The 22249-nt window shown below is 50.0% G+C and overlaps 1 protein-coding gene across 1 annotated transcript in view; it reads left to right on the plus strand.

Moving 5' to 3' along the window:
• The window catches only part of LOC138569235 (BOS complex subunit NOMO1-like), a 1101991-nt gene that overhangs the window by 867084 nt on the left and 212658 nt on the right, over positions 1-22249 (plus strand). The window contains exon 27 of the mRNA XM_069647049.1: positions 14796-14906. Within this exon, the coding sequence (XP_069503150.1) occupies positions 14796-14906 (111 nt within the window). The remainder of the gene's footprint in view (positions 1-14795; positions 14907-22249) is intronic.

Consider the following 22249-nt stretch of genomic DNA (forward strand, 5'->3'; position numbering starts at 1 on the left):
CTCCACTTCGCACATCTGTGTATTGGAAATTCCATTGTAGAGGGCTCAGCCTAGACTAGATTCTGTCCAACCTAGTAATTATCACTGGGGTGTTAGTATCTACTGAGTGGGCCCCTTTTGTTTCTGTCATCCTCTCAGCAGAAACCTGTCTTGGGCCGATTCCTTCCCCGTGGAGCCACTTAGATTTGATTACATTCTATTTATTTTTGCTCTGAATTGGAAGAAAACATGCTGAATAGAACCATTTAATACATTGTATTTTCACAGTACAATTCCCTTTCACATTACTAGGCAAGAAGAGGTTTTTGTTCAACATAGTACTCTCAAACAAGCATTTTTCTCCTTTAGTGAGCAAAGCCCATTTTTACACATTTGGTGCAAGCTGCTAGCACTTTGCTTTCAAATTTGTTTTTTGACTTTCCATCTGGATTCCCACACTGTTTTGCAGCTATAGTTATTTTCTTTTAGGCAGTAGTTTATTGGAACCACCTATGCACTGAAATTGACATAGCCCAGAGCTGGAGTTTCTTTGAATTACTGATCCTTGACACTTTGTAACTTAAAAGTGAAGCTTTTTCCCGTGCGGCGGAAAATGAAGTTTCTTGATTTTTCTCAGATTTGGTTTCACAGAGCCTGTCATTCAGGGGTCATGCTTGGTTTGCTGAAGCACAATGGGGATATGAATGGGCATGGCAGAGCCTTATTACTAACAGTAGTTTGAGGAAGAACAGATAAAAATAGTGTCGGAGCAGAATCATTTGTAGGTAAAATACCCCCTTTTCAATTGGGACTTTTGGCTGGCAGCAAAGCAGTGCTGCTTTTTCTTTTGTATATGTAAGAACACACTGGCAGGCTCCCTCAGTGTGTCCCCTTGTTCCATCCTGCCCAATATGTGCTTGGCAAGATGGTGCAGACATCTTTTTGTCGATGCAAAACGCAGTTTTGAGGCCATGGTGGTCACAGGAGCCAGCGCACCCATTTTGCTGGTGACTGCAGATGTGCAGCTTGGTGATGTGGGTAAATCCCACCGCAGAATTTAGGCATTATGACCAAAGCTGTGTGGTTTTCTCTCTGTTCAGGAAGGGTCTGGCTATTTCCAAGCAGATTTCTCGCACAGTCTTTCTCTGAATTGCAGTGTGTTAAAAGAGAGTGGTAAAAGATCTGCAATCCGGCATCAGAGAATATTCCACCTGGGGCGTGGTGGCATCCTTTGCATTGAGGTTATGGCGATTGTTTTACCGTTCGGTGCTTCATTGATTGGGCACTGTCAGCCTGTTTATTTCAGTAGAGTGACTGTTCCTCCCAAAAATGTCCTGTGGATTCCTGCTCAGCTCCTGCTGAGGATGGATGGGGGTACGAAGGTGCAGTGACCTAATATATATACGGCCAACATCGCGTCCGGATTCTATGTGTGGCGTGGAGGAGTCTGTCGAGTCGTACTGTGCCCCCTGTTCAAAAGGTTTCAGAGCAGCTGACGCCAGGATACCTGATGGGGAATCGGTGGGAGAAGAATTCCTAGAAAGATTATCAGTAAGTAATTTCTCTTCAATGAATTGCTTTCTCCTACAGATTCATCATCATGATAGATATCCATCATCCCCTCTGCTGTTTGGAAACTTTTCGATGTGGGACATAGTGGACCTCGACTTGGCCGTCGATCAGCAATCCATCTGGTTTGGCTCTTGATAGTCGGCTCCGGAAGTGATGTCAGCTTGCATGCTGCATCAGGAACATGACTCAAGTTACTCGATGCATAATTTGTATGTTTTTCTTAGAAAACCTTGATGCAATGTTGTCTCACAGGGTTTTGGGCTTCAAGCGATGCCGCGATTTTGAGGGCAAAATGTCCATGATCGACCCCCACGACGTCCGTCTATGGTGTCTAGGTGTTAATCGCGACACAGATGCCTGCACGTTGTGTGCAAAGATGCAGCTGAAATCCCTACGTGAGAGGTCTGGGAAACTGGCCTTGGGCCGACCGTGCGCCAGTTTTCTCGCGCAGTCGCTCGTCCGTTCTTCGGAAGCCGAGTCAGAGGAGCCCACTCCCAACAGGTGGAAGGAACAACATCGCAAGAAGACCAAGAAACAGTCCCATTGCAGGAGCTATTTCTCGTTGGCTTCCTGGCGTAAGAAGCAGCACCACCGCCATCGTCCAGCTCGTCATCGGAACGAGGTAAACCCTCAACGAGGCCGACCACTCGGAAAGAGTGGGAAAGATTTAAAACTTCAATGCTTGAAATGTTTGAGACAAGATACTGTAGCTGCGGCTTCGGCCCCCGACAAGAAAGCTTTGGTGGCAAAAGCAGTGCTCTGTGCTCCCGACCCCAAGCCAGCCACTCTGTTGACATCGTCCGCATTGAAAACGCCTTTGGGAGTCACAGCTACCAGATATAAATCGCCAGAGGGTCATAAGGCCGAGGCCCATGACGCCCATTGGTTATCCGAGCATCCCTCGTCTCCGAAAGAACCTTTGGCAGCAAAAGCTTTGACTTCAAAACCGATTCTCAAGCCCTCGGCGTCGATAGTCGGTGACGTTTCATTTTTGCCACTGTCGAGATCGGGTTTCTTCGATTAGATGCAATCCAAATTTGGCATTGATGACCCAGAGGACTCAGTCGACCCTGTTTATAAGGGAGCCGGCGGTGTTGATTTTTTCGATGACCAGGCCAATTTATTGGACCTAGCTCAGGGTCTACAATACGCCAGTGGTCTGGATACTTCCCCAGTCCTTGAGTTGCAGCAAAACCTGGTTCACAGGGTTGATGACACCCTTGTGTTGAAGGCGTCCACTACACCTCTTCAGGGGTAAGAGCTCACCGACATTTTGGACGAGGGTCCTACAGTCGAGCATAATATGCCATTCAACCCAGCCATTGCGGACCCTTTAGCCTCTTATGGCAGCACCCTTGTACCATTCCCCCTGTGAATGCCAATTTTACAGTGAATTATAGGCTGGAAAGAGAAGACCCTTCTTTCCTTGCCACACACCCTTCCCCTTAAGGGTTGACAAGTTGCCACTATTTCCACCAGACCTGCGGCATCCGCTGCTAACCTGCATACGGACAGAGTGGGAAAGAAATCTGACGCATTGGCCACAAAGGTGTTCACCTCTGGTAGCATGGCACTCAAACCCACTAACAATGTATGTGGATTTGCCAAGTACTCCTTTGGCTTATGTAAGCTGTGGAACATGCTGCTGAATACGTCCCTGAGGGTGCCATGCAGGACCGGTTTTTACAGCTGGTGGAGGATGGGAAGGAGGTAGCCAAGCAGTAATTGCAAACGGGCCTGGACGTAGCAGACTGCGTTGTTAGAGCAATGGGTTCCGCAGTTGTAATGAGATACCAAGCCTATCTAAAAACTTCTGGCTTCTCCCAAAATGTTCAAAACAGGTTGTGGTACATGCCCTTTGTAGGTGACATGCTTTTCGGGCAGAAAGCAGATGAATCCTTGGAGAAATTAAAGGAATCAAAGTTGGCTGCTAAATCATTGAGCCTAGCGGCGCAGCCTGCCAGACCGGACTTCAACTTCGCCTCCGGGGGCAGAGGCTATAGATGTTATGTGCCCAATGGCAGGAAGGCACAGCTCCTGAAAGCCAGGCAAGGCCAGAAGCGCTTCTCGCATCCCGGAAGTGCAGAGGGGCCTCTAGAGGCCAACAAGCAGCAGCAGTGGCAAGGTCACCCGTGCCCTCTAAGCTGCTCTCTTTTCCCCTCCCACGCTGCATTGGTTGGTAGACGGTTGGCAGCGCATTGGTCCCAGTGGCACAAAACTTCGTTTACCTGGGCCATGCAGTTGATTTGGTGGGATTGTCTGCCTTTTCTAAAAAGGCCTCCAGACAGACCTCCACCTCCGCCAATCCAACCGGAACAGGAGCTCCAGGAAGAACTGAAAGCTCTGTTGAAGGGTGCTGTGGAAGAGGTACCTTCCGATCAGAGAGAGTGGAGTTGGTATTCCCGGTATTTCCTAGTGCCCAAGAAGGGAGGTGGTCTTGGTTCCATCCTGGACCTCAGGGCCTTGAACAAGTTCCTGAGGCAGGACAACTTCAGGGTGATGTGAGAGATTCTCCACGCTCTCAAACTCCAGGACTGGCTGGTGTTAACAGACCTACAGGACACTTATTTCCATGTGCCGATACATCAAAAGCACAAAAAGTTCTTAGGGTTCCTCAGAGGTGACAAGCACTACCAGTTCAAAGTGCTCCCCTTTGGATTGACCTATGTGCCAAGGGTCTTCAACGAGCTCATGGCGGTAGTTGCGGCTCACTTCAGGAGATCGGAGTCCAGGTATTTCCGTATCTGGACGACTGGTTGATTCAGTGGAGCGCAGTCTGGTATCCATCAGAAGCCAAATGGCAAAACAGGCTGGAGTTGCAGGCCATCAGGTTAGCCCTGGGGGCCTATGCCCCCTTTCTCAGAGGGAAGCATGTCCTCGTCCAGACGGACAACATGGTGGCCATGCACTACCTCAAAAAGCAGGGTGGTGTGTACTCCCGTCACTCTGCACAGAGGCAATTCAGCTGTTATGGTTGCGAGAGAATCAAATCTCGGTCTCAGCAGTTCATCTGGCGTGGACAGAGAACACCCTGGCGGATGCTCTGAGCAGACAGAGATCGGTCTCACATGAGTGGGAAATGTGCTAGGACGTCTTCGAGGAGGTCTTCGCTCTCCTGGGTACCCCGGCAGTGGATCTGTTTACCACAGAGTCCAACAGGAAATGCGAACAGTTTTGCTCAAGGGAATTCCCAGCAAACTGTGCACTGGGGGATGTGTTTCTGGTGGATTGGATCTTCCCTCTCCATTACACCTTCCCCCCCGATTCCCGTCATACCTTGAGTTCTCAGGAGGATGTAGAGATTTCGAGCAACCATGATCTTGATCACCCCAGATTGGGCGAGGAGAACGTAGTACTCGGATCTCCTGCATCTGACCACCTGTCCGCCTCACCAGTTGCCTCAGCGTCCGGATCTCCGAACCCAGTCGGAGGCTTGTGTGCTCCACCTGACTGCGTTTCCCATCAACCTACGTGTGTGGCTCCTCAGAGGATGAGGTATGATGACTGGGACTTCTCAGAGGAGGTAGTTGAGGAATTGCTGGCTGCACGCAGACCTTCTACTAGATCTCTGTACGCGTGCAGGTGGAGAAGATTTGAGGCGTGGTGCAGGGAATGCGAAACTGATCCCATCTCTTGCCCCACCACCACCTTGGTGGAGTTCCTTCTTTCACTGGCCTCTTCATGCCTTCAGGTTGCCATAGTCAACGGGTATTTGGCGGCCCTGTCTGTGTACAAGAGGTCACCAGACCAAGGTGTTTTTTTTACTATTCCGGTCATGGCCCAGTTCCTGAAGGGCCTTCTCAACAAGTTCCCGCCAACCCCATTTGTTGTCCCAGATTGGGACCTTAATCTGGTTTTGACCTATTTGATGGCGGCTCTGTTTGAGCCTATGCATTCATGTTCTTTGTGGCTGTTATCCCTTAAAACAGCCTTTTTGGTTGCAACCACATCTGCCAGGAGGGTTAACAAACTGCAAGCAGTGTGCTGCAAACCTCCCTTTGTGAAATTCTTTCATGAGAAAGTCTCTCCTAAAGTCAGACCCGGATTCCTTCCTAAGGTGGTTGATTTACCTATCTTTTACCCACAAACATCCCTCAAAAGAGGAAGAGCAGTTCCATCGCCTTTACCCCAAGAGCGTTTAGGAAATCGGACCAGTTATTCGTGGCCCATTTCTAGTCTAGAAAAGGTCTTGCCATTACTAAACAAACCCTGTCATGCTGGATTATTTTGTGCATATCAGAGTGTTCCCAATCGGCAGGCAAGAAGCTTCCTGCGGTTATCAGAGCCGACTCATCCAGAGGGGTCTCAGCCTCTACAGCCCCCAAGAGGGGTAGGGGGGTCCTGTTAAGGATATATGCCAGGAGCCCACTTGGCCATCCTTACACCCCTTCACTAAGCACTATGCCTTGGAAGTTGCACGGGGAGCTGATGCAAGGTTTGGTTGGGCATTTCTACAGAATCGGCTGGTTTAAATCTTTTTGCCCTCCCCAGTTATCCTATCTGCTTGATGAGTCTATCATGATGAGGAATCTGCGGGCGGAAAAAACAATTAATTGAAGGACAAATTACTCACTGTAATCTTTCTATGGATTCTTCTCCCGCATATTCCTCATCAACCCTCCCATCCATCCCCACTCTGAAGGTTATGTGGGTTGTAGCTTCTGTCCAAACGAGAAGGCATCTGGTGATGGCTCTTGGATGACCGCTTCTGTCTCATTATTTAAAAAAAAAAGAAGAAACCAATGTTTCAATCATTGTTGTGAGGGATCACCCTGTTGGGATGTGTCCTTGTTAAAGTTTTTACCAGCTGGTTAGTGACCTCCTGTGGTTTTTCCTTCTGCAGCATTCAAACGAGTGGGGCGGAAAAAGGGAGGAACTGAAGCATGGGGCGTAGTGACGTGCTATATATACGACGCATGACGTCACTTCCGGAGCCGTCAATCAAGAGCTGGACAAGACGGATCAACGGCCGAGTCGATGTCCACTACACCCCCGTCAAAGTTTCCAATAACCAGAGCTGGATGATGGCCATCTATCAAGATGAGGCATCTGTGGCAGAAGAATCCATAGAAAGATCATTAGTGTTTAATTTCTCCTTATCATGTGTTTTATACAAAATGAAATTTACACTTGTGAAGGAGGATGAGAAACTCTCTGCTTCTTTTCCTTTGACTAGGGGTACCAGGCAAGGTTGTCCGCTGTCACCTTAACTTTTTAGCCTAGCACTTGGGCCTTTGATAGTCTATATTTGACAGAAACAAAGTATACATGGGCTCAAAGTTGGGGAACAAGAAATCAAAGTGCTGTGTGTTATGCAAATGACATGACAATACTATTGTCTAATCCTAAGGAGGGGGGGATAATTTAAGAGTGTGTTTGAGGAGGTGGGTTAGTTGTCTGGTCATAAGGTCAATTGGGAGAAGTCAGTGGTTTTCCCGTTGGACATTACTCAACCTAGGACTAATTTGAACTCGTGGAATTGTCAGTGTTTGGGGGTTCATCTAGTTCGATATTTGAAGGTGATGGTGGAATTCAATGTATCTAAGATAATAGAGATACTCCGGAAGGATGTATTAAAATGGGGTTGGTTAGTACTTAATGTTTGGGCGAAAATTAATGCAATAAAAATGGTACCGCTGCCCACAATTCTATATATGTCTATTCCACAAGGATGGACAAATGAGGTTATTAAACGCATTGATACCGTTCTTCAAAATTTTCTTTGGGGTGAGGGCAAGAAACCTAGGATTCCACAGTGCATTTTAATAAGGGCAGTGTGCCAGGGGGGCGGGGGGTGGGTACACTTATTTAGAGAATTATTGCACAGGGTTTGTACTGAAGAAATCAGCAAACTATTTTGATAGAAGGGATGAGGACATGCCGTTATGGAAATTTATGGAAAGAGAAATTCTTACAATACACTTTACAAGATGTGTATACAATGGGGAAGATGCCCAATATAGTTACCAAACTACCCACTATAAAATCGACTGGAGATGCTTTGAGATATTTTATGACCACTAGAGGCAAACATTTTTAGATTCATGATGAGGCATCGTTATGGCACAATATGTGGCTACAGATTGGGAATAAGACTTGGGTTAAGAGAGGTATTTTAAGGGTATGTGATGTGTGGAAGGAAGGCCAAAGGATTCCATTTGAGTTAATCAGAAGAAAATTTGGATTAGGGAACGGAAAGCACAGGCGCTATAAAGAATTTGAGTCCCTCCTAACAGAAAGACAGGGGATGTTGGGTAGCCGTATGGTTGCGAGACCAATGGTCTGCAGCATTTTCCAATCTTCTCCATGTATGGTATCGACCTATATGAAAATGATGCCGATGGATAGTATTTTTGTTAATGCATGGGAGAAGCTGCGACAGGCATGGGTGAAGGAATTAGGCAAATACATATCCGTTAAGGAGTTGGATAACCTAGTGAGAACTGGCACAAACTCAAAGATGGATTACTTGTGGTATGTGCACCAAAGAATTCTGTGTTGCCTGTACTGGACCCCTGCACAGATGGCTAGATTAGGTATGGTTGATGATGACTTATGCTGGGGTTGTGGCCGAAATCGGGGTACCTTATTACACATGCTATGGGACTGTCCAAGAGTGGTTGGTTTCTGGGATGATGTGCTGAGCAGATTAGATTTAATACTTAGTCACACTGCCAAGGATGCCATATTCAACTATTTTACTGTCAAATGCTGGAAGATATGTTGTGGCTCGAGAGTATAGTGGATGGCATAACAGAGTTCTGATGGTGGCGGCCAACCAAATTCTAAGCATACGAAAGTCGAGGAAAAAGTCAGGAGTGGGATGGATGGATGGTTGTTAGACTTGCATACCTTGTCTAGTTATGAGAGAGTCATGCTAAAAAAATCAGAAGCGTGAGGACTTTTATTCTGAGTTATGGGGATCGTTCAATGAACTGTATGGTTGATGCTAGCATTCGTAGGCTAATAGGTGGATATGATATGATGTGATAGGATAGGGGACTGGTAAAAATTACAATTTTTTGTTTGCCTGTGTTGGTCAGAGGTGTGTTGTCTGGTTTTGTTAAGAGTATAGGATTGAGGAAGATATACAATGGTTTCTCCAGCATGGGGTCTGGCATGGATTCACATGCTCGTTCCCCGTCGTCAGGCCAGGAATCCTCGGTATAGAAAAAATCACTATCAGTTTCGTTTCTGATCTGTCTTTCTTAGTAGTAACCAATCACTGGTCTCTGGGTCATACTGCCCCCAGCCAATAACTGCCCTCTCACTAAGCCCCGCCTCTGGCAGCCATCCTCAGATTTTTACCGCACGTTCAAGTGTTGGGAGTCCTCGTGCTGTAGCTCTCGAGCTTTTGCTGCGTTTTCGCGCTTTTTCAGGAGATTTTTCTCATTTTTCGGTTAATTTGAGCCTCAAGCTCCACCGTTTCTACAGACTGTGCATTTTGTGGGAACATGTCGGAGTGGACCATGAAGGATCGCCACCTCCGTCTCGCCAACTGGCTCGAAGGGAAGAGCCCGTCGGGCGAGAAGAAGAAAAAGAAGTCCGAGCGGTCTTCTAAGTCCTGTGAGGACGCCCCGGCAGCGGGGGCCCAACAAAAGGCCAAGCACCGCGAGTCCGCGGGCACCGGGAGCGCCGAATGGTCGAGCTCCTTGGCTGCCAGGCAGGGCCCATCCTCCCCGGTGCCATCAACCACGAGCCAAAGCTCTGGCTCGGGTAAGAAGAAGTCCGAGAACCCGGCGAAGCTTCTGGAGAGGCCCCGGTCGATCTCGAAGATTCCGGCAGAGGCGGAGCGAGGCTCAGACCCTCCCCCAAGGAGAAGGCCCCAGGTGTACAGAAGGTGACGATGGCCTTAATTCACCCTGCTAAGACCTCGATCGAGGATGTCGCAGCGGCCCTGGCTCAGCCTGTGAAGGCTACGCCAGTGGAGGTGACCTCAGGATCCAGAGTCTCCCTGCCACCGTGGAGGGAGTCGTCTTTCAGGCCCATCGAGAAGACCCCCACGAAGTCCCCGTAGGAGGGGGAGGGGCAGGTGGCCATCGTGGATACGGACACGACCTCTGAAGAAGAGCTCATCGAAGTCGTGGAGGAGGCCCAGCGCATCGGGAGGGATCCCGACGAGGGCGCCAACGAGAGCGACGGTGCCGCCGACGAGGTTCCTCAAGAGCCCTCGTGCCTGTCGTTTCCGGTGCCGCAGGACACTTTGGCGGCCATTTTGTCAGCGATTCAGTCCTTATGCTCGGAGATGAGGACAAGGTTGCCCCTCCCCCCGACGGAGGTACCCATGCCAGACCCGACGGGGGAACCGGAGCCGGGACCTTCGGAAAGTCCACCGCATAAGAAGAGGACGACGCATCCTCCGCCACCTCTCCCACCTCTGCGGCCTGCTCTGCCTTCCCCCCGGTCTACTACCCATGGGGATGATACAGGCACGGATACGGCTACGACAGGTACAGATGACAACGGAGGCGACGACGGGACGTGTCCCTGTCGCCCCCTGCTCGGGCGTCCCCGCCCGACGAAATTGGATCCTTCCATGCCATGAATTCCAGGGCATCCGAGCTCTTCCAGCTCTGCCCCGAAGAGAAGAAGGAAGGGTTCCTTTACCAACGGCACAAGGCTAAAAGGAAGACAGTCCTCTCCGTACCACTTCTTGATGACATCTGGGATGAGGGGCTCGCCCTCCTCAAGAACCCTATCACGGCGCCTGCAAAGAGGGACCGGTACGAGAAGTACCGGGTCCCCGACGCTGCCCCCTTGTGCCTTCGGGCGCAACCTACCCCTGATTCGGTCGTCTCGGCGGCGGCAAAGAAGGAAGCTGGGGGGGCATCGGCCTCGACATCAACTTCCCAGCCGGACGGCGAGGGCAGGAAGTTGGATACGATGGGACGACGGGTCATCTCATCCGCAGCGACGACTATCAAGGCGGCCAACGCCCTGGCTATCGTTGCCCGCTACGACAGGGAGTTGTGGTTCAAAATCGCCCCTCTATTGGACTTCCTTCCGGACGCCAAAAGGGCTGAGGCCCTTGAAATCTTACAGGAAGGTGAGTGCTTCGGACCATGCCAACACGGTGGCAACGGACATCACCAACACCGGTTTCCGTCAGTTGGGTAACGGCATTTGCCTGAGACGACGAGGATGGCTCAAGGCGACGGATTTCCACCAGGACGTACAAACCAAAGTTTTGGACATGCCCTTCGATGGGAACAACCTGTTTGGGAAGGCGGTTGATGAGTCCCTTCAGGCTAGCAAGACAGACACGGAGACTGCCCGGGCACTGGGAGTGCTCCAACAACGACGGCCGTCCTTTCGGAGTCCCGGAGGCAGACAAGGTGCCAACAAGGGATCCGGTAGTGGCTCCTCGACGTATCGCCAAGCGGTAAGATCTTCGTCTCAGGAGGCCTACAGGGGACGCGGCAAGTCAGGTGGTGCCCGTCGTCGTCGACAGGGAGGTCAAGGAGGCAAGGCGGCCTCCAAACAAGATTGAACCGACCGTGGGGTCGGGCCCCTGCCGAAGCACCCCGGTGGGAGGCCGGCTGATGAGGTTTGTCAGCGTGTGGGAGTCCATCTCCACCGACCGTTGGGTGCTGGACGCCCTGGCCCAAGGGCACGCTATCGAGTTCCAGAAGAAGTGCCCTCGCGTTCCACCCGTGGCCACCAAGAAGGAAAATCACGTCCCTCAACTACTGTTGGAAGTAAGGGCGATGCTCAAGAAAGGTGCCATCGAGCTTGTCCCAAAGAGGCTTCGGGGCTCCGGAGTTTACTCAAGGTACTTCCTCGTAAAGAAGAAGACAGGAGGATGGCGTCCCATCCTGGACCTGCGACGACTGAACAGATACATCAAAGCACAGAATTTCCGGATGGTCACCCTCCAGCACGTGCTGGGAGAGCTGGAGGAGGGCGATTTCCTGTCGTCGTTGGACTTGGAGGATGCGTACTTCCACATCCCCATTCTAAAAAGACAAAGAAAGTTCCTCAGGTTCGTGGTCCAAGGGCGGCACTACCAGTTCAAGGCCCTCCCGTTCCGATTGAAGTCGGCACCCAGGGTGTTCACCAAGTGCCTCGCACCGGAGGCGGCGCGGCTGTGCCTGCAGGGGATTCACGTCTACCCCTACCTGGACGACTGGCTCATCCGGGCAAGGACAAGGGAGCTCGCCGTGGAGCACACTGCGAAGACCGTCCAGCTGCTCACGGACCTGGGGTTCTCCATCAACTTTCCAAAATCCCACCTGGTCCCGTTGCAAGTCGCCCTGTTTCTGGGAGCCGAGCTCGACACAGTGGCGCGGCTGGCCTCGCCGTCGGAGGAAAGGACCAGGACCATCCTGGGCAAGGTGCAGCGTCTGCTGGCCACGGACATGGCCAGGGTAAGATCTATCAAGTCCCTCCTCGGGATGATGTCCTCCTGCATTTATCAGGTGCGCCTTTGCAGGCTTCGGATGCGCCCCTTATAAGAGTTCCTCGACGCCCGCTGGGTCTAGTAGACGGGCAGCTTCGAGGACAGGATCCCACTCAACGAGACGTTCCGTCAGGCGATCCGGTGGTGGGGTACCCGCTCTCATCTGTCGGCGGGCATGGACTTTCAGAACCCAGCTCACCAGGTGACGGTGACGACGGATGCCTCCCTGGAAGGGTGGGGTGCGCACTCTGGAGATCTTCACGCGAGAGACCTTTGGCTCCCGGAGGAGAAGTCTCTCCACATCAACATCTTGGAGCTCCACGCAGTGTTCTGGGCCCTCAGGTCTTTTCTCCCCTCCCTCAAGGGCAGGGTGGTGAGGATCTTCACCGACAACACCACTACGATGTTTTACATCCGGAAGCAGGGCGGAACCAGATCCCCTGCCCTATCCAAGGAAGCCCAGGATCTGTGGCATTGGGCCGTCGCCCAAGGGATGTTTCTGGTGCCTTTTCATCTGGCAGGAATAAAAAACACCATTGCCGACTTACTCAGCAGAGAGCTGCGCTCGTGCCACGAGTGGGAACTACGCCAGGATCAAGTGGATCGACTCTTCCGACGATGGGGCAAACCCCAGATCGATCTCTTCGCGACGGCAACAAACTCCAAGTGCCGGAGGTTCGCCAGCAGGTTCCCCCAGCCGAGGAGCATGGGCGATGCTTTCTCGTTCCCCTGGGACGGCCTTTTTCTTTATTCGTTCCCTCCGTTGCCGTTGCTGCTCCGGGTCATCAACCAGCTCAAGAGGTCCCGGTGCAGGATGATCCTCGTCGCACCGGCGTGGCCGAGACAGATCTGGTTCCCGGACCTTCTGGACTTGTCAGCGTCCACACCAGTCAAGCTGCCGACGGACGCGGATCTTCTCTCCAGAGAAGGAGGCGCCATTCTTCATCACAACCCAGAGACGCTGAACTTGCAGGCCTGGCTCCTGCAGCACTAGAGTTTGGAGGGTACGACATCCCAGCCGACTGCAGAGAGGTTCTTGCAAAGGCCAGGGCGTCCTCAACTCTCAAGTGCTACGGACATAAATGGAAGAGGTTCTCTGTCTGGTGCCGTGCACAGAAGATTAACCCTCTGCGGATTACGGCCCCTCAAGTATTGCCATACCTACTATCATTGGCCAAGGCTGGACTAGCTCACGCTTCCATCAAAATATATCTCGCCGCAATCTCACGATACATCAGGACTACGGGACGGGCGTCCTTGTGGTCTCATCGGCTGGTGAAGGAATTCATGAAAGGATTGTTCTGATCATTCCCGCCGGTGAAGGCCCCTGCGTGGGAGCTCAACGTGGTGCTGACCAGGCTCATGGGGGGGCCCCATTTGAGCCTATGCATTCGGCACCGTTGAAGTTTCTGTCGTGGAAGACAGCTTTTCTCGTGGCCATCACCTCCGCACGACGAGTGGGAGAGATCCAGGCCCAATCTTGCAAGCCACCATACTTGACTTTTCACGACACGAGGGTGGTGCTGAGGACGCACCCCTCCTTCATGCCCAAGGTGCCGTCGGACTTCCACCTCAACGAACCCTTGATGTTGCCAGTTTTCTTCCCGTCGCCTTCATCGCCGGCTGAGAGGACTCTGCACTCGCTGGACGTAGCTAGAGCGCTGAAGTTCTACGTGGACTGCACAAAGTTTTCGAAAGACATTACAGCTGTTTGTAAACTTTGGACCTGTGAATCAAGGGAAGGCTCTCTCGAAGGCTTCCATTTCCAGATGGCTCTCCGGCTGCATCATGCACTGTCACCGGTTGGCAAACCGACCGCTGCCCGGCTGTCAGAGCCCACTCGACCAGAGTGATCGCTGCTACCACCACATTTCTTTCTGCTGTGCCCCTGCTCGACATCTGCAGGACTGCGACGTGGAGGTCGACACACACCTTCACGAGATTCTACTGCGTCGATGGGGACTCCAGGGAGGAGTCCAGGGTCGGCCAAGCAGTGCTGCGCAACCTGTTCACTTAAGGTGAGCCTGGTGAGGAGATAAGAGATGCTTAATGTTGAGTGTTTTGGTATTGCTTAATGTTGAGCCTGTTGCCACCTCCTGTGGTTGTGCATGTGTATACTGCTATATATTCTTATATTCATGAGCATGTGAATCCATGCCAGACCCCATGCTGGAGAAGGAACAAGTTACTTACCTGTAACTGTAGTTCTCCAGCATGGGTCTGGCATTGATTCACATGTGAACCCTCACGCCTACCCCTCTGCGGCTCTTCACTTGGTCATACTGCCACTTTACGTGCTACCAAATCTGAGGATGGCTGCCAGAGGCGGGGCTTAGGGAGAGGGCAGTCATTGGCTGGGGGCAGTATGACCCAGAGACCAGTGATTGGTTACTACTAAGAAAGACAGATCAGAAACGAAACTGATACTGATTTTTTTCTATACCGAGGATTACCGGCCTGACGACGGGGAATGAGCATGTGAATCCATGCCAGACCCATGCTGGAGAACAACAGTTACAGGTAAGTAACTTGTTCCTTAGTTATAGTGTATAATATTATGAAATGTAAATATGGTTATTATAGTGATTAGGTTATTTGATATAAGTAATGTACTCAGAATGTAATCCACTGATGATATGAATATGTCTATATTGTGTTTTGTTTTTTGTTTTTAAAAGGTTAAATAAAGTGTTTAAAAAAAAAATTATCAAATGTCTCAGTTAAACTATTAAATTCCTAAGTTGTGTGCTTTTGCTACTTGGTTCCTGCTGCCATAACTTCCAATTTGGGGCACATGTCCCCAATATGGTACATCTTTAAATGTATGTTCTCTATTTTACTGTAGGTTGGCAACACTGACATTGATGATGTGAATATTATTGCGTTTCGACAAATCAACCAGTTTGATTTAAGTGGCAATGTGATTACATTATCCGAATATCTTCCTACTTTGTGGGTAAGTGTGAATTAATGTGTTGTGTTTTTATTGTACGACTACTGCTGTGCATTTAGTCATATATTTCACCCTTTTGCTGTCATTGCTCTAAGGTATCCTCTATAGCTGTATGTTCGATACAAATATAAATTGGCTGTAGTTTGCTTCAGCCCAAACTGCTTTAGGTTTTAAGAAAAAAAGATAATTGTGATATTTTTCTCAATGTACTTTTCAGATGTTTTTTAAATATTTGTTTCTAGATATTTGATAACGAGAAGACCTAATTGAAAGGAGCAGCTTTCAAAGATCATTTTACTATAAGAGGAGCATGTCAAACTTTGAATAGTCTGCTTTATGGACGCTGATTGAGACCAGACTAAAACCATGATGGGGATGGCAGAAGAGGGGCACATAATTAGGGAAGCATTTACCCGTTTACACTGCAGTTGTTTTTACCTGCTATTATTGCATTACACATTTGCAATTTTGCGCCAAGGAAGATGGTGCACAGTGAAACAAAAGACACAGAATGAATGATGGAAGAGTTATATTGACAAAAGGGTATTCATGAATTCATTCTGTGATTTCTTATAGCAAATTCCACCGTAATTGTGGTTCTCCATGCATTCACATGCTCATGAATATTCCCTGTCGTCAGGCTGGGAATCCTCGGTAAAAGAAAAGTAGTTTTGCTTTAGCCTGGAAACTGCATTTCTCCTCTAAACCAATCGCTGTCCTTTGGGGTTACACTGCCTACATCCAATGACAGTCGTCTCCCAAGGCTCCATTCCTGGAGGCCATCTTCAGATTTTTACCACATGTTTCAGTGTTAGGAGTCCTCATCTTGCATTTTTTATATCTACTGAGTTTTTTCGATAAAGCTTAATATTTTTGGACCAGCTTTGTTCCATCTTTCGACCACCAGCAGCAGGGACCCGTTGTTTGTGAAGATCATCTTACATGGCAGATATTCACTCTGCAGTTTTCGGAAAGCCCAGGCTTGAGCCTACTATGCGCCTTCAATCGTGTCCAAGGAGAAGAGGAGTCTCCTCAGGATATGCGCGAAATGTGGACCAAAAAACGTCTGTGGAAGATCGACACCACAAGTGCTTGTACTGCCTACATCCTGAACACGATCAGGAGGGATGCGAGATTTGTTATGGTTTTTTGAAGAAGACAAGGAAGGACCGTTCAAGCAGATTAGCAGCATGGCTCAAGTTTCGGAAGGCCTCTGACGCAGCCTCAGCGCACGGTCATGCCTCATCCAGGACTGGCAGATCCCATGAGTCAACTCTCTCTGGAACGAGGTAGAGGTCCTTTGAGGACACCCCTGTACAGGGGGGTCCAAGAGAAAGCTAAGCACTACGTGACAGATCCCATTGGGTTCGTCGCAGCTGCAGGTCTTAGTTCGGTAAGGACGCTCTCACGGTCGCCATCTACATCCAGCCTGCAAGTTAGGGGTTCACCTTCCAAAAGGAAGTCCTTGACCCGATCGAAGTTCTGATTGCCATCCTCGGGCAAGGCTACAAAGGAGAAGTCCTTGGGTGGCTCCTCTTGCCCCCTGTTGATGACAGCGTCTGCGACCAAGACGATGACTTTGTCATCCAGGAGGTTCACTTCGGCGACCATGACCCCGTCAGCGATCAAAATGCCATCAGCGAGGGCACTGTCCAACAACAGTGGTCTCTGAAGTCACGACGACATCTACCCTGCATGTGGCCTTGCCTCACAGGTGTACGGCTTTGGCCAGCGGCACCCACTAACTGCTGGTGCCCCCGTGAAAGTTGGGGTTCCCCCTTCGTTGGTTCACATCCGAGGGGCCGCAGAGCCTCTCCCCAGCAGTGGGGTGTCCCTGATGAAGCCAAGGGATCCTCCGACAGAGCCACTGCACATCTACACGAGCTCCGACAACCTCAACTTGGCCGAGTATTATTACTCCGACCACGAAGGGGGCCGTGCTACTGTGTCTTTAGATGGGTCCCCGCGGGGTGAGACTGGATCGCCATCTAGCGGAAGGAGGCACTTCAGCCTGTAGCCAATGCTGGTTGGACATCCTTGCAACCCTGCACATTTTGGTATCCGAGATAAAACAGAGACTACCTGCTACTCCTGTGCCTGTCCCGACCCAAGGCCTCTGACCAGGAGCCTTTCCAGACCGAAGTGTAAGTCAAAGGACCCATCCGGCCCGAGACGCCAGCATACACCGATGCATTGGCCTTTGACCCCTGTGGTGAAGAAGCCCGCACACACGGACACCTGTACGAATACAGGCTCTTCTGCAACCCATACCAGTGAATCTGATGATTGTCCCGGCAGACAGGGAGCCGCTGGGTGCCGAAGAGCTGCAGGGCCTCGCCACCGGATGAGGTTGGTTGCTTTTATGCTAGAATCGCGACTGCCTCCTCTCTCTTCAACTTGGTACCGGAGGAGACGAAGAAAGAGGCGCTGGTAATTTGTAAGTCCCCATTCCTATAGAGTCCTATTGGACTCTATGAGAATGGGGACCGCAGAAGCAACTGCAGCGTTATTAACAGTGCTGGTGCTTCTGTGATTGCTTGCCTATCGTGGCTGCTGTGCCCGGCAGGGTAAGCCCTGTCGGGCACAGTGGCTCCGGCAGGCAAACCTGTAGTGTGCCGACCTGGAAAACAACGGTGCCGGTAGTCATACTGGCACTGTTGTTTCCAGACCGGCACACATGTAATGAGGCCCATAGTCTCTCAACACTGATAGTCTTGTGAACAGATGAATTTCTCTATAAGAATGAGCTTCAAGCAAAGGAAGTCAAGCAGAAGGCTTTACCTCGAAAAGCCAGGTCAGGAGTCAAAATAAAGCAAAAGGATAAGGTGTCCCATAGAAGTCTATGGGAGGGAAGCAGCAAAAAGGAATTTGATGTATTGCATTCTCCCGCAGATTTCTCATCTCGATAGATATCCCATCCAGCGTCAGCTGCTCAGAAAATGTTGGCTCGGCCGCGTCTCCCACTGCATACCCGACACACAGCACTACTCGACTCCAGAAGTAAACGTCAGCAACTCATAAACCTCGTCACGTTGCCCCCAAACTTCAGGCTTGTTTTCTGCATGCTCAGAACACTGTTCTTAACACCGTCAATCGTTTTTGTGAGAATATTTTCCTTCAATGCCAACATATCGGTCCCTAAGCAGTCTGTCTTTAGACGCTGCAAGGACTGCAGTTCGAAAATGTCCATCACAGACCCACACAAAATGTGTGTGGTGCCTTGGGGTGAAACATTTTGATGAGTGCAGATCCTGTCAGCATATGAATCTGAAGACACCAAGGGAACGCTTGGCGACGTTGGCGTTCGGGACTCTCGCTTCAAAATCCAAAACCACTTCTATGTTAATCAAAAACTGTCATTTATGCTTGTTCACTCTAAATAACGACATACATTTTTAAAAAAAGAATTATTTGGGGGTGGGGGGATCCGTCCAAACCCTCGTTTCTACAGTCTTTTTACCCTCCCCAAACCACCCCCACCCCTTTTTATTCCCTTACCCCACCCCCACCAACTTTTTGTCATTATTCAGGTGTCGTTTTAAATGGGTGTCGTTATTTTTTTTTCTCGTTATTACCACTGCATACCCTTAAGATTAGTCATTGGATGAGTTAATGTCATTAAATGATCATTCTTGAAGAAATGAAGAAGAAATTATTCAGGTTCACACAGTTTATTCAATCAAAAGTAATATGAAAAACACAAAAGCAAAAGGTTAAAATCACTGTGCTCGTAGAGAAAAGGATAGGTAAGGAAAGAGACACCCTCTAGTCCCAAGGTGACTTATTCTGATGCTAATAATGGTTTTGAAAAGTGTTGAACTTGTGCACCAAATACAAGTTGGGGGAAAAATTAAGAATGGGGTGCGCAAATGCGGTAAAGAAATCAATCATGTAATTACTTTCAGAATTATGAAACCTGATTTAGGTATAGACTTTCAAGGATTCTCAAAACAAACCAAACAAATGGCAATTTCCAATTAATGCAACTTAAAATCTGTGCTGGAAGTCAGCTGAGCTATTTAGTCTCACATTGCTTTTCAAAATGGAAAGTCAAATGTCAATTTCCACTAAATATAAGTTAGTCTTCAATAAATGTGCTTGTCTTCAGTGAACATGACTATCCCAATATTGCGGTAAGATTTTTCAGCGATTGCTCTTGGTTGCTCGCCTTCATCAGGAAAATATGGCTGTTGATTGACACTGCATGGGAAGAATACCATGTTTCCTTTAGTAAAATGTGTGTTACACTGACATGCCTAATAACTGCCAAATGCAACAATCGGGAAACTAACCTTATTGGTGGAGTTATGGCTCTTTCTGTAGGTTCCCTGCTCGGTGTGCCACATAGCTTCGTCTTGAGGGAATCACTCAAGGATACTCGTATATCCCATCCCCTTTCCTCCATCCGTGAGGGCGTCCCTCAACATGGGGACGGTACCGGAACCTTTGGCAGAGAAAAATGTAGCTTCCCCTTTAAATTTAGTATAGCGCGTGGGGCGCAAACTCGGGCGTGGCAACGCCTCGCTGAGGACCTGTCCTCCAGTGCCTTACCTCAGTCCCTTTTTCCGCATGGACGGTGTCGGACCTGCAAGCCAGAACAGAGACTTTTTTTTAGCTTTCCACTTGCTTCCCGTTTGTTTTTTCAATTCTTATTTCACTTCCCTTGGGTGCCTCGCTTCCCCCCGGCGCTTGTTGGCCGCAGGAGGATTCACGAAATGTGCCTCATGCGACTGTTCGTTCCTGGCCTCAGACTCCCATGCACTATGGCTTGAGTGTTAGGGGCCCGACCACCGCTGAGACTCAAGTTCTGCCTGCAGCGTGCTCGGTCACAGGGCATTGAAGAATTGTTTGTCACGATGGAGGGAGATCGTCCACACTTCTCTTCCGCCCCACCTTAAGGATTTTGTCTCCAGGACCTCTCCAAGATGAGGTAGGCCCTCTGTTCAGCACAGCTCTGCAGAGTGGTGACTCCGTCCTGGGGTTCTCACAGATCGAGGTTCCTCGGATTCAGCTTCTGGCAGGCCCGAGGCCTCTAAGACTACCGGCTTCCAAGCTGAGAGGCCCGGGGGATCTTCCGGGCAGTCCAGGGAGAGACCTGATGCCTTCCAGGCTACCAGCACCCAAGTAGAGTGGCTCAGGGGCCCTTCCAGGCTGTCCTCGGAAGGGTGATCAAGTTTGTCCTCTTCTTCTACCCCAGTAGGTAAGGGATCGTTGAGTGCCACCTCCAAGTTTCTGTCCTCGTCTAGGTCCAGCACGGCTACCAGCACAGGTGCCGAGGACTCCCAGCCTACTGGAGCTTGCTCCGAGGCAGTGAATCTGGGCGTTATGACTACTGGCCGTCCAGCTGAGGGCACAGCGCCTACTAGAGGGATCTCCGAGGTCGACTCCTCAACTTTGGGTGCAAGACCCAAGCTGTATCCCCTCTCGTCTGAGTCCCCTCTTGGGACAGGGCCTTCGTGCCCTCTTGTCCAGGGCAATGCGCAAGGCTTCAAAATGGCAGAGCGGCACCTGGCGGAGCCTGCCTGGCAAGCGGTAATCTTGGATCCAGCTCGGGGCCTGCCAGTGCTTTAACCCATCGAATGGGCTTTGCCTCCTGCGCTCCCTGTTCCAGTCCATCCACCGATTCAGACCCTACCGGTCGTGCTGACCACCCCCATCTCCTGTACCACCAACGCCTACCCCTTAACACCTGTTAGTCCGGTCTGTGGCTCTGGACCTGGGGGGTTTGTGGGGGCGGGGTCACTGCCGACACCTGTGTCCCAGCGCCCGGATTTCCCTTTTTCTTTAAAGAAAAGGGAGGCTGATGACGAGACCCTGGGGACGAACCCTCGGCATCCGTTAAAGCCATTCATGACCGCCTTCAGGGCCTGGGGGAGTTCTTGGGGGTCCCTCTTCCTCAGGAAGCCCCCCAGGAGTCTGGTGTGCTAGCGCAGAGTTCTTGGGTAAACGCCCCACGATCCGGTCTGGCATATCCCTCCAGAAGGATGTCCTGCAGGTGGGCCGAAATGTCTGGGAGAAACCCAGGGCCAACTCTCAGATGAACAAGAAGTTGGACATCCGTTTTAGGCTGACAACGGGGAGCCAATCCTCCTCGCCTCCTATCCGCAGACCCATTCCTCTATGGTGGCTGCAGCCTTGTATTCTAAACCATCATCTTCCTCCACACAAGCCACTTCCAATTGCCTCTCCAAGGAGGACAAAGTCTTTGAGTCCTTGGGAAAGCGCTGTTACGCCATCTCATGACTGCATCTGATATATGACATAATATGGCATTTATAACGCTCCTATACATAAGTGTTTCAAGGCGTGACGTGGCAAGGGAGGGGGAACAGAGGTAAGACGGAGACAACGATTTTACTAGGCCAGGTGAAATTGAATCATCGGGTGCCGGAGGGTAGGGCCTCTGTGGGCATTCCCATGCCAGAAACCACACCCCTGCTTGCCATACTAACTTTAAAGGGGAAGCTCAATATTTCGCTGCCAAAGGTTCTGGTACCGTCCCCAGGTTGGGGGACGACCACAAGGATGGAGGAAAGGTGTCTATGGACTATGAGTACTCTAGTCACTACGGTGAGTAACTTTAATTACTTGCACGTACAGATGGTCATGTTCAAGTGTTTTTTGCCAGACCTTTTAGAGGTCACTGGATCAAAGCACTTTGTTTTTGATCCCAGTGATGGCTCAGTTCTTGAAGGGCCTTTTAAATGGGTTTCCTTCAATGCCCTTTGTGTTTCCTGTCTGGGCCCTGAATTTGGTTCATACATTCTTGATGGTAGCATCCTTTGAGCTCTTGCATTCTACATCCTTTAGACTACTTACTCTGAAAACAGCCTTATTGATGGCCATTACATTGATAAGGCGTGTGCACTATCTGTAGGTGCTTTCTTGTAAACCGCCATTCTTGAAATTCTACAGAGAAAGTCTGCATGAAGGTCCATTCAAAATCTTTTCCTACAGTGGTCTCAAAATTCCACATTTCACAAATCATTGAGTTGACTGTGTTTTATCCACCTTTGCATCCCTCCATAGAGGAGGAGTCTCAATTCCAAGAAGGCTTTGAGTTTCTATGTGACTAGGGTGGCAGTTTTCAGACAGGATGATCCGTTATTGACTGCTTTTTCTCAGTCTACAATGTGGCTTGCTGTGACTAAACAAACAATATCCTGCTGGATACTTATTTGTTTTGTTGAATGCTATGAAAAATCGTGGAAAGAAGTGCCTTCGGGCAGTAGAGCGCACTGTACTAAATGTGTGGCGACGTCCTCTGCAATGGAAATGGGCGGGTGCCATTGAGGAAGATTTGCCAGACCGAGACTTGGTCTTTTCTCCACACATTTGCAAAGCAC

This window comes from Ambystoma mexicanum, chromosome 2q (genome assembly GCF_040938575.1).
Source record: "Ambystoma mexicanum isolate Mex_15411 chromosome 2q, UKY_AmexF1_1, whole genome shotgun sequence".
NCBI lineage: Eukaryota > Metazoa > Chordata > Amphibia > Caudata > Ambystomatidae > Ambystoma > Ambystoma mexicanum.